This window comes from Lathamus discolor, chromosome 10, assembly GCF_037157495.1.
Source record: "Lathamus discolor isolate bLatDis1 chromosome 10, bLatDis1.hap1, whole genome shotgun sequence".
NCBI classification, from domain to species: Eukaryota; Metazoa; Chordata; class Aves; order Psittaciformes; family Psittacidae; genus Lathamus; species Lathamus discolor.
Genome location: NC_088893.1, coordinates 19,580,421 through 19,593,054, shown reverse-complemented (window position 1 = coordinate 19,593,054; position 12,634 = coordinate 19,580,421). Strand labels below are relative to the sequence as shown.

General features: G+C 48.6%; 1 protein-coding gene across 1 annotated transcript in view; it reads right to left on the bottom strand.

The window, feature by feature from the left end:
• The window catches only part of PDLIM4 (PDZ and LIM domain 4), a 40,282-nt gene extending 28,476 nt beyond the window's left edge, over nucleotides 1–11,806 (bottom strand). Inside the window, exons 1-2 of the mRNA XM_065690366.1 lie at nucleotides 11,637–11,806; nucleotides 652–803 (exon numbers count right to left, since the gene is read on the bottom strand). Coding sequence (XP_065546438.1) covers nucleotides 652–803; nucleotides 11,637–11,729 — 245 coding nt within the window. The 5' untranslated portion in view covers nucleotides 11,730–11,806. The remainder of the gene's footprint in view (nucleotides 1–651; nucleotides 804–11,636) is intronic.
• Between the last annotated feature and the right edge of the window lie 828 nt (nucleotides 11,807–12,634).

Sequence of the window (12,634 nt, the reverse complement as noted above, 5' to 3'; positions counted from 1 at the left end):
TTCCAAGGAAAGCATAAACAGTAAATGATAGCTCTTTATGGCAGGAAATGCCTTTTTAATCTCAAGTGGAGACTTGTATACACTTATTTAAACCTATCACAGATAACATTAGCCATGTGGGAGCCTTATAAGGAGCACTCGTTCTGCCTGGATCATTTGTGATTTGTATTGGGAACTTCCAGCTATAGGATCAACACCAAAAAACAACCCCAAGCTTTCATTGTGCTTTGAAATACTCTCAAAAAGTGGATTTGCAGGACCTTCAGATGTGTATTTACTGAATAGATGCTTAGGAAAATAATAGGTGGGTATTGAGGAAGTGTGAGGCTCTGCCCAAAGGAGATTTTGATCCCAGTGTGGCACTTAAGTCCAAAAAACCTCCACTGGGTTGAAGGACCTGACCCAGCTCACAGCCTGGACAAGCCTTTAACGCACAAATCATAGCCCACACGTATAAATGAACCAAACCCATTTCTTCTATCAGTGGCTTTTTACAAATAATGCTGTTTTACTGTCTTTTAAACTGCAGAACACTGACACAGACCATGAGGATGCACCAGAACTGAGCCTAAGGGCACATCTGCTCCAGGGCCTTCTATGAAGAGCCCAGCGAAGCTGGCACAAGAGCAGCTCAAGCGGAAGAGGACCTACCTGTTCACAGAGAGCAGCAGCTGGTCCATGCATGCTTTGATCTTGTTCTGTGCTTCTAGATGCGTCATGTTCTCCGTGCTCTCCCCATTAATTGCCAGAATGATGTCTCCTGGGCACAGGTTTGCCATGGCTGCTTTGCTGCCAGGGTTGATCTAGGCAGGGAGAAACAAAAGTGGCACTTAAAAGAATGCTTGGAATAAGCAGCAGATAAAGGAATAGTTATTTATGGAGAAGACATGTGCTTTGCCCATACCAATGACATCTACCAGAGGTTGGATGTCAGAGCCAGGCATTGCAAGTTAGCCCCAGTTCTCTGGGGGCCAATCCCCTACAACAGTGCTCTCTTACGGAAGAGCTTTCTGTCAACCCGGTCCTCTTTAGATTTGTCTCTTGCTTGACATAACTCAGCACCCTCTTTCCAGAGGGATGCTTTCCACTCCTTTGGCTTGCAGGCCTGAAATCACACTGCGAGATGCAATCCCTAAAGCTCCCACGGACCCCTCCTCTTTGGCTAACTGTGTAATTAGAAGACACGCGCAGTGCCCTAATTGCTTCCCATGGAGAGGTTACATTTGACATCAGTTTTTCCTGACCACCATTCAAACGGCTTGTCTCTTTCTAGCCCTGCGTGGAGTATCACACAGCTCATTAAGGCTCCACAACCCCTTCCTTCTGGTTTTGTAGCCATGCCAGAACCTCATAAAACTCCTAACTTCTTTCCTGAGGAACTAATGACAGCTCCAGGTACAGTTTGTGGTCACCCGTAAGAGCAATCCTGCAGCCCATAAAAGAGTTCCTCGAGAAATTACCGTTTCATTTACATCAGCCCAAATGTGGTTTGAATTTCTGCAATAACATAAAGTGAAGTGAAGCACAGGCAGGACAGGTAAATGTGTCTGTTTAAACTCTTCATAGTGACGTGCTTTCCCTCTAATTTCCTCTCCAGTCATTCAGAGCATCTGCTAACCCTGCGCTAGGCAACCGCATGGTTTATCAAGTGAGAAAGTAGAGCCTGACTTTTGGTTATTCGTTTATCACTGCATTTAGAGTGTGGTGGTGCTTTGAATCCATTTACTCTGGATTGACACAGGTAAAATCCCCAGCCTCAGGTCTCTGCTCCATCACACCCTGCTCAGAAGATCCAGGCAAGAGCATCACTGTTCTGCCCTTTACCTCCCCTTGGATGCAGCTTACAGCAGTGCATGGTGGCAAACAGACACTAATAAACCAGGGATGGGTTTTTACAGATCGAGACCAAGTGGTGGCCATGAATCCCCCCGCAACCACCATGAAACAAGCAGTCTCCTAGAAAGGAAGGACGCACATGTCCCTGTTTCCATCCCTATTTGTTTTCCCTACAGGGAGTCTATCCAGGATCTGGTCTTGCCACCAAGGCCCTGTGTGGATCACATTGGGGCTGCTCACAGGACCAAGGCTGGTCAAACAGCCAGCAAGAGGCAGGCAGCACCCAGCATAACTCCGACCTGCTGCCCCGCTCCTGTGTGACTACAGCCACCAACACGACTGAAACACAAACCCAGAGGTGTTTGAGGAGCTCCAAACCACTCTTTACAGCTAAGTAGAGCTGGCAGCCTGAATTAAGCCTTTTGTTGCCTTGTCAGAGTCAATCAGTGTTTGCCATTTGCTCTTCAATAGCTTCAGCTGGGCTGTTTTGCACTAAACCCCTGCCAAGCCAACTCCCTCCCTGCTCACAGGCTCCCTGTGACTCAGAGCAAACAACGGGAGGTATTTCTGCACACAGCACACACGGGCTGTAAGGCTCTGACACAAGACATTGCGACCCAGGATAGGCTCATTTCGCCCTGTTGGGTTTTCTGAACCCGTATAAGAAGACACAGCATTCACAGTGCCTTAAGCTCCTTCTACACCCACAGAAGCTGTCAGACCCACCAGAAAGTCAACCAGAAGCTCAACCAGCACCTCCACGGAAGCATCCCTATGTGCTTGCCTTTTGTTATCCGCTTCCCTGGGCGTCTGCCCTGCATCCCCAGCTGCAGTGGCCTTTTGGACTAACAGCCCTCCAGTTTGACCCAGGACAGCTGCATTTTGTTCTTGTCTATTCAATGCTGTCTAGATGTCCAATGGATTGTTCTCCTTGTGCTGATCCTAACCAGATTGTAGCTTCCTTGGAGAATAAGCTGTTCATAAATGGGGCTCTTAGCTGTTTCCTATTTTTAGATTCTGGTTTATTTCAAATTAGTTTGGCAGTATCTTAATATTAGCAATTTGTGCAAGCCATGGAGATGATTGAGGGCTCGCAATGGAACTGCACTCCAAGAACTCATTAGTTTGAGATACAGCATCACTGCCACAGCAGCTTGGGAATTAGTATCGTAAGTCTGTCTGGTCCAGAGTTTGTATTGCAGTGAATCATGGTTAAAATACTTCAAGTTCTCCTAACTCACAGCTGTGCTGTGACACCAAACATGCCACAGAAAGCCCTACTAGCCTGGTTATGGGCCAGGGCCGTGTCTGAGTCCTCATGCAAGGTTCCTACGTGCTTTGCTCCACATGGATCCATGCAGACAGCCTCTGCAAACCCAGGGTCTCCAAACCCAGGAGAAAGATATGATTTCCTATACAGCATCACCTCCACACTGAGGATAAAGATGGGAAATGGGACTCATAGGCAGTAGCATCAATATCGCACAAGCTGATGACTCAGTAAAAGGAGAACGTGACCAGTGAGCTATACCCACACCATCACAAACCAATTGCTTTTAAATAAGTTTTTCCAGTTATTTCCCCCACCACCTTTCCCAAGATTACCACCCAGCCTCTGCTCTCCCCCAAGGGACCAGCCTCAAGCAGCCCTCTCCACAGCCAAGTGGCTACTCTGATGCTATGGAACAGACTGGAAAGAGCCCAAAGCCAGCAGCAGCTATCTTATCTGGCCACTGGAGCCTCGTTAGGATTTACTGAGTGCTAGCATCTGACATCAGGCCAATAAAATAAAGCACATTAAGGCAGCTGTTGCGCTAAGCCAGTTGGCGTTGGAAGCTGCGCAATCTCATTTAGTAAGCAAGATTACTTGCACCAAGAGGAGTTTACTCTTCAAACACACACAGCGTTACACTTTCCCCCCTGGAGAGCAGCCATGGGAGCGTGCCAGGGCTGCAGGGCAAAGTCCCCTCTATGGGTGTCCCACTGCCCCTGCAGGGAAGGCACAGCTCAGGGGCAGCTTTGCTCAAACTCTAAAACTGGGCCAATGCTGTAAGCTGAAACAATCAAAGCCTCAGTGAAAGGTTAATTTCTTTTATTAACTTAACCCCTTTTAACTCTTTTCCCCTAAAATCTGCCTCTAACGTCTCCCGGGTCAGGACCCAAGGGTGAGGGACACAGTTTCTCCTTGCTACCTGCATAGTCTGGGCACAGCCATTGGAAAGAAGAACTTAGTATTTATTCTCCAAGTAGTTTTTACTCCAGTTAACAAAAAGGACCTATTCAGGCCAAATCTACACAGTAAAGGCAGCTTTCTCTCTGCCAGATCTCCTTCACTTCTGAAAAGAAGCCCTACTGCGCCAAAAGGCAAAGCATCCCATCAATTAATGAAGCCATCTTCCCAGGATTTCATGGGTTAAAAAGTGCAGTCCCATAGGAGAAGCCTACACAAACCACACCACTCTTCTCTTAAATCAATGGCGATTTGTTACAGGCCAAACGTGGGGGAATTTTCTGTTCTGCAAGTGTGATCAAAAGGCTCTGATTAAAGTCCTCGGGAGGCTTTCAAGATAGGGTGACAAAATTCTCAGCTTCAAACAAAGGCAGCCTGTTCTGCTATCAGGAAACAGCCATGGGGCAGCAGATGAGCTTACGGTAGCAGTAGCCTTTAAACCAGGAAGAACCCAGAGCAAAACGACTAACTAATGAAGATAAATTCCCCAAATCCTTTAAGCATCCTGTCCAGGGAATCTCTTCATCACTTCCGAACACCCTGCATTGAACTGACACATCCTCCACCCATCTATTTGCATCTTTCTAATTGCTCATATAACGTCCAGTGCATCAAGATGTTAGGTAGGTATGCTGCACAGCTCAATGAAGAGCACGGCTTATGCAACTTTAATTCATTTAACTACTGAAGGAAATAAGAAACTTCAGGGCACAAAAAGGAAAGAACCAGAGTACGAGTGTTATAAAAGGCAAGAACCTGAAAATCCTTTTGAATCCAAGTACTAATGGATTCAAATCCAAATTTAGAATCAGGTTCATAGCGCAGATCCTAATCCAGCTCAAAGGCTGAGGTCTCTGTACAACGAAAAGGCTGAGAATCGCTGAGATCGGACATGAGTTTTAGAGCAACCAGCCCCATAACCTGAGTGCTGACCTTAAAATGCTGACTGAGAAAGACAGAGGTCATTGAGACACCCACATCTGGCTTGTTTTGCCAGAAGCTTGCCATGCTCAACCCAATGGAACCCAGAACTCCTGCAGCACTTGGAGCAGGAGCTTCTGTATACCAGAAGCTTTGCACGTTCTAAAGGCTTCTGGGAAGTGGTGTGTGGTTTACGGTGATTGACCCAATCTCCAGCTGAGCATCTGCTCCATGGTGCATGTTACTGCATAGTCAGTTCAAAACCAGATCCTCTTTTAGCTGCTCATTGCCCGTATCTGATAATTAAGACTAATTACTTTAAATAATCTGCTTTAACCGGGTATATTTTGCTTTCTGAGGCTTGGAACTGTAACATGTCATTCGCACGTAATCCGCTATCAGTCCTCACAACGTGTAAAACTACTTAAGGCTTAATGGGTGCGAATTTGAGGTGCTCTGGTTGACAAGAACGATTGAGTGTGGCACGAGCTTTGAGGCATCTTTACGATGCTTGGAAGATTTATGGGCTGAAATCCTTTTGCACGGCAAGTTTCTCTTTATTTTTTGCTTTCCAATAGAGCTCTGTTCCTTGTGTGACAAAGCCAGGTTTATCCCAGGTCTCTTTGGCTGTAAAAGCCACTGGAATGCCACACTGCAGCTCGACATTATTGCAACGGCTCCAAGTAACCCAATGAATCTTGCCTTTGCTGACGTCTTTGTGTAAGCCCTGAAGTAGAAAGCAAACCCAACCTTATCTTCCAGGGCTTAGGGCATGTGCAGCGCTAATGGCTCTGCACAAATCTACTCCATTAACAGGCTGTGGCCGGGTACCGGGGTTTCCTTGGGCACACATCTGGCTGACGGCGAGTCAAGCAGAGGATCTCCTGTGAACATGTTTGCTTTAGCTGGTTTTATCAGCACCACCAGATGTGCTGCTTCCCTCCACACTTGAGCACCTGCAGTCACAGATGACTTAGAAAGTAAAAACATTCGCAGTAAGTGTTTGGGTATCCAAGAACCCTCAGTCAATGCCTTTTGAGAGCCCACAAATCAAGCAGAGTCGCTTACAAATACCGCATTCAAGAGGACTTGTGCCTTCTAGGATTTGCTGCACGACTCCTGATGTGCATTTTGCCCCCAAGCTAAAGTAAAAGAAATTGCAATAGCCTACACTAATCCCACGCAATCCATAACGGCATACTTGTATTAAAATTAAAGGATTTATCTAGCCCAAGTAGGACCAGGATTAATCACCAGCTATTGTGCTATACAGCAACAAAAATAAAGAGAAGGATAATGCCACATATTTCCCCTTGTGTGCTTCCTACACTAACAGGGCCATTTCAATGAGCATGCTATCCAGCTTTATTCTCTTTTATCCCTGCACCAAGTGGGATACAACAACCACCTTAACTCTAAATACCTGTCCCAACAGCAACCTTTAACCTTCAAGAAGTCAGAGAACTGACATCGCCATTGTCAGCCCACAAACCCCGATATCCCCAGCTCAGAGGAACCCCTCACACTGAGTTCCTTCTGCTTTGTTCAGCCTGGCAGAGGCCCCAAGTGTTTTCGAGGGTGTGCTGGGTTTATTTTGCTCAACTCGCCCCAAGGTCAGCCCTTGCCTGAATGGACCTACATGAATCATTCTTTCCGCCTGCTTTCCCACTCTGGATTATCAGCGTGCTTGATTACAGCAATTAGCATTAGGCTTTCACTCCAGCATCTTCTACCATTACTGTCTCCTGAACCAGCACAAGCATTTATTCTTCTCGTTCAGTTATTAAATAAAGCCTCAGTGAGAGAATAACTTCAGCAGCAAGTCTGTTTGTTGCATACTTTCGTTAGCTCTCACCTGTAATTCAGATTAACTGCTGGGTACTGCTACAGCTTCGAGTGGAACCACCCAGATCCCTCACTCGAGACCTTACAAGCAATCATTGGGAGAGCAATGAGAACAGAAAAGAAACTATTTCCTTCCACTTAAGATCATCTAACTTGAACTATTATGTGCTAACAAGCTTTAACATGCAACCAACTGAGAAACAGCTACCAGCACTTGGGTCTATACAGGCAATAAAACCACCAAAGGTCAGCAGAAATCCGCTGGGCTCCTAGTTTTGGGGTTCATCAACACAAATACTTGAGTCCATTCGGGAGCTCTGCACAATGTGCAGCACTTCCATTTCATAAGCAATCAAATCCATAGTAGTTACATGTAAAATGAGGAGAAAACCCTGATGGAAAGCAAAGCAAAAAGCCCCATTCCCTTTGGCGGCATCTCTGGTTCCTGCTTTCACCACCACACGTGGAGTTCCTGGGGTAAGGAAACCCGCCCAGCCTTGTGCTCTGCCATCCCCACCCCGGAGCACGCAAGAACACGCCTCATGGAAATTACTATTCCGAGTGGGAACTCTCTGCATTCAAGCGGGATCACAGCAATGCACTCGGGTGTTTGCTCCGACAGAATCAACAAGACCACTTGCACTGGAATTCCTCCCTCAGCAGAATTCCTTCTTGAGTATCCTAACCTTTAACAGGACACGTACTTGTTCAAGTACAAAAGCTACTTCAGTTTAAAAGCCAACCTTAACTCAAACAATACCTGGATAATGGACTGCAGACCAATTATTTCTCGCCCTTCTTGTGTTACAGCTCCAAGTCAACACTGAAATATGCTAGAGACCAGTGGGTAAAGTGATGCTGGAGACAGCAGATACAGGGAAAACTGTCCTAAAAACTTAGAAACCAGACTGGAATCAGCCCATTTGTCAATTATTTGCTTAGCAAGTGATGTATCTATGATTCTAACAGCAGCAAGTGCTTGGCTTAGCACTGGCAGAGCTGGGTCGATGACAACATCAACCGCTCTAAGAGCTGGACGAGCGAGTTCAAGTGATTAAACACATTCAGCTCCTCTCGTTACGCTAATGAATGATTATCTTTTAATCCCAGGCAAGGGGTAGATCAATGTGATGCCACACAGTGCGGCAGCACCCGCTGACATGGTTACCAGCACAACACTGAGAGCAGCTGAGTAAGTTATTCCATTGCTGTTCCCCAACTGCGGCTGCTGCTCAAAGGCAATGTTGTTGCTACCTGGAATAAGAGGCACAGTAAATCCCCTTTCCTAGGAAGGGCAAACACAGAACCCAGTTGTTAACCTGCTCAACCAAGGAAAAGCAGCTGTCAGCTCCCAGAAACTTAATTAAGTCTTCAAACCACTTTCTACCAAGGTATTAAGGCCAACTCTCAGCAGATGTTTTGAGTCATTCCCCTTCCCCTATAAATATCATTAGGAGAAGGAACCACTAATTACAGTGTACTACACCTGGCATTAGCTTACTCTGACTGTGGGTATAAAACAAGCCAGGTTTCTTCCCCAGAGCACAGCCAGGGGCTGCAATTCCGTTCCCAGCACCACACCAGCATGATCCCTGTGACTGCTGCAGCACCCCAAGGCTGTGCCCCCCCCAAAACCACCCCAGCAAAGTCCAGCCCTGCTCACCTGGGTCCCCCAAAAATGCAAGCAGGGAACAGAAGGCTGGCCAGCACAGCCAGCTCTTTGTGTGACCACATGAGAAAGATGCCCTATGCACTCCCTTCTGGATTTGTATTTATCTTGCCTTATCTTTAATAGTGCAGAACTTGATGCTTCAACTAAAGTGTGGCCTCCCCAGGGTAGCGCTCAGCACCAGCTGTTCCCAGCCACTTGAGCAATGAGATCTTTACCACTTGGTAGCCAAGACTGATCAAACCACAGAGGGAAGTGACCTGCTTCCAAGAGAAATCCATCTTCACTTGATTTTATGAGTGTATTTGAAACATCTGCACGAGATGGGCTCAGCATCACCACCTGCACAAGTGCAGTGACCACGCAGGGGACTAAAGCGAGTCGCAGAAAGCAAGTCAAGCCCTATTCCAAAGCAGAACTCTGTGATCTTTCTTCTCCTTGCTGCCAAATCCATGTTTTTTCAAGCTTACCCCTTTAACAATACTACCACAAACCACTCCTGGGGACCTCTCCCTGCGCAGTGTTCAGCTGCATCCCTGCGCCTCTTGCTCAGCTCAGCCTCATCTGGCAGCTCCTTTCCCAGCGATGGCTTCATTATTTCCCCTCTAACAGCAACACTTGGACTTCACATCCCATAAACACAACATGAAGGAACTCTGCCTGCACTTAACCTGGAGCAATGACATCAGACAGGCTTTGGAGAAGAAGCTGCACCCTCCGGTGTGCCCCCAGCAGACTGCAGAGCATCTCTCCCTGTGGCTCCTGGGGCAGCAACACATCCCTGCACTGCTAGAGATAGTGGAGGTCTGGGGAGAAACTGTTTCTGTAGCAGCTGAGCAACGAGTAGAGAAAAGCAGCTTGCTGCAACCAAGCATTTTTCTCTGACCCCTGCACAGATGAATTGGTGCTTCCTATGGAGGCTGCCAGCCGTTGGTACCCAGCACTGGATGTGGGTGGCTTTCGGATGCCTCCAATCCCCAACTACAAGCTATGACTTGCCAACGTACCCAGTGCAGGTAGGATGCTCACAGCCCCCCTCAAGCACACAAGTGGGGCACAGCAAAGCCACATCCAGCCCAGCACACCCAGAGCACGCCAGCACACAGATGGATGTGTGAATCCCAGAGCCTGGTCCTGCCTCTCGGCAGAATTTCTGCTGCTCAAAATCTGTTTGTAATTTAATGGCATTTTAATATAAAACAATTCAACCAAACCAACCAAAAAAGAAGCACTTTGAAGGAAGCACCAGTCAGCCAAAAGCCTCAGCAATTAGGCTGCAAGAGCCTCCCTCCTGCACCAGCCCAGCCTGGGGTTCAAGCTGAATAGAGCAGATTTCCTGGTTAGGCAATGATAGAATTCAAGTGTCTATGGCACCACACCAGCTCCATCCTCTGTAGAGGCAGGGCTGGAGGGACCCGAGACCAAGCAAAGGCCCCTCCTGCATCCCCACAGCCAGGAGCTGCAGCAGAAGCTAATTCTTCCCCAGTTTTAACATTTTCCGGTGCTATTTACAAAGCCAGCGAGGTCTCTCCTTGCATTAGGAGGCTGGAGCCCAAGCAGAGCACCCTACACTTGTATTTATATCCCAGAGCATCCATTAGCAGCAGCACATTGGAGCATCACCCTTCTGTTCAGCGGGAGCAGAGGTAAACCAGGATCTAATGTACAGGCTGTCACAGTACCACGAGATAACACCCCATGGGCGCTGCTTGTGTTACAGCTCATTGTGATCCAAAGCAAGCCTGGCCTGATGCGAATGAGCCTCATGCCTCCCAGGTCTGCTGAATCAAACGAGGAATTTGGCAAGGCACCTGCCTAGGCAGAAGCAGACTTTGTTTTTTCTTGTTTAATATTAAACCAAGCTTCTTTCAAAGAGGAAAAGAGGCTCCCTCCGCTCAACTGGGATGTTCATTTCCGCACAAGGAACGTTCTTACAGTCACCGAGAGGTGATTTTGTGTCTTGTTGCAATATATCCCACGTTACCGGGGGAGAAACAGGACATCCCTGCGCCCGGAAGGTGCAGGCTGAGCCCCAGAAGCCAAGTGCCTCCCCTCGCAGCACCCCAGCAGCACGGCCAGCCCCTGCTCCCTGCGCTGCCCTGGGTCTTTCCTCCTCTCCATCCATATCCCGCTGCTCCTCCAAAAAAACCCTCGCTGAACGCTTGGTAAGGGACAGTGCAAAGTAAAACCAGAGACATAAAGCTGTGTAATAGGTGCACTGGGACCCAAACACAAACCAAGCCTCTTTAAAACATGTTCTCTTCCATAATTAATTCTTTAAAGCTCAGGGAATGCATTTCCCCTTTTCCATCACAGCTCTGGCAGATGAACGAACAGACAGCGAACAGCTTGGATGCGTTATGACAGTGTTTTTAAGTTATAGCTCCTCTCAAAGCCTTTCAATGCTCTCAGGGTGCGTTCAAGCGCTCCGGCAGCAGCTGCCCAGGAGAGCGCAGCTATACCACACCACTGCAAGGCGCTGTGGAAGGACACGAGCTTCGGCTCTCCAGCCCCTTCCCAAGCCAGCCGACAGCGACGGAAGCACCAGTGCCTGCGGGAACGTGCCCGGCTTGGTCGCAGCACCTCATCCATCACCCAGCCCATCACACCCCGTCGCCGTGCTCTTTCCTGCACGGGGGATGGTTTGTTTTCACATCCATCTACTCACAAAGCCTAGCCCAAGCTAGCCGCTGTGTCTTAGGAAAGAAGTTTCCAGAAATACATCTTTGTGAGGTTAAACACAAGTGCGAGTACACTTACACAGTAATTACTACCAGCCCGCAGGGACCCTATAATGCAGCAGCCTGCACAGAGAAACTTCTTGCTGACTTTACTTGTGCCTGCCTAAAAAAACCCCCAATAGCCTATGAACTCAGTTCAGGGCACAAATCCAAGCCCTCCTTCGTACTGAGGACTGAAAACTTTGGGAGCATATCTTTATGAATTTAACACCCTCAAAAAATAAAGCATGGAGAAGACTACCAGCGCTGTGTTCAGAGAGGAGCGCTCTATTTAGGGGTATAGAGAGCAACTGGTGTTTAAAAAGCCCCCGAGCGATGCTGCCCATTAGCCCCGAGTACCAGCAGCCCCGCTCCCCATCACCTGCCGCCGACCCCGCTCCGCACCCGGGCTCACCCTGGAGATGGTCAACGGAGCACTGAAGTCTTTACCGCCCACCAAGCGGAAACCCCACGGCGAAGGACCGCGCAGGACCACCGAGTGGGACATAGCGGCGGCAGAACGCTCCCTGCCCACGAGCAACGGCAGCTCCAGCCCTCACTTGCGCTCAGCAGCCGATCCCCGGAGCGCCGGGAAGGGGTCGGTCCCGCCCCCGCCACGCCCCGCTCGGCGGGGCGTGGCGGGGAGGCGGGACCGACCCCTTCCCGGCCCTCGGGGGGGCTGAGATTTAGCAGGGGGTTTCCCCCAGACCTTTTCCCCGGTGGGTTTTAAACCGGCTGCTCGCAGTAGTAAAGCAAAGCACGCACATTTGGTGTGACCAAAGCCTTTGCCTAGTGCGCCTCCATCCTCCATGAGTGGTAGGAAAATCGTGTAATAGGTCTGTAAATGTGCGGTCGCAACTGTTACATGCATAGGGAGCAGTATGTTAAAAAAGAAGAGAGAAAACTTCAAGGAAATAACGCAGATTTCGGTGTAAAGCAGTTTGGGGATCTCTTGGCCAGGGCACCCCATCAGCCTGCAGAAGAGAGGAGTCTGGGGAGACCTTCTGTGGCCTTGCAGTACTTAAAAGGGGGACTATAAGAAAGATTGAGATGGGGTGATGGGTTTAAACTGAAACAGGGGATGTTCAGGCTGGATGTGAGGAAGAAATCCTTTAGAATGAGAGCAGTAAAATAGTGGCACAGGTTGCCCAGAGGTGGTGGATGCTCCATCCCTGGAGACATTCAAGGCCAGGCTGGATGTGGCTCTGAGCAGCCTGATGTAGTTGAAGATGTCCCTGCCCATTGCAGGGGGTTGGAACTGGAGGAGCTTTAAAGGTCCCTTCCAACCCAGATCGTGCTGTGATTCTGTGATCACTGTGCCTTTTCAGGGGAAGCACCAGGCACTGTGGAGCATTCCAGCTTCCAGTGGTGGCTGTCGGAGCACGCAGAAGATGTTTAGAGGGTGTTTGAAGT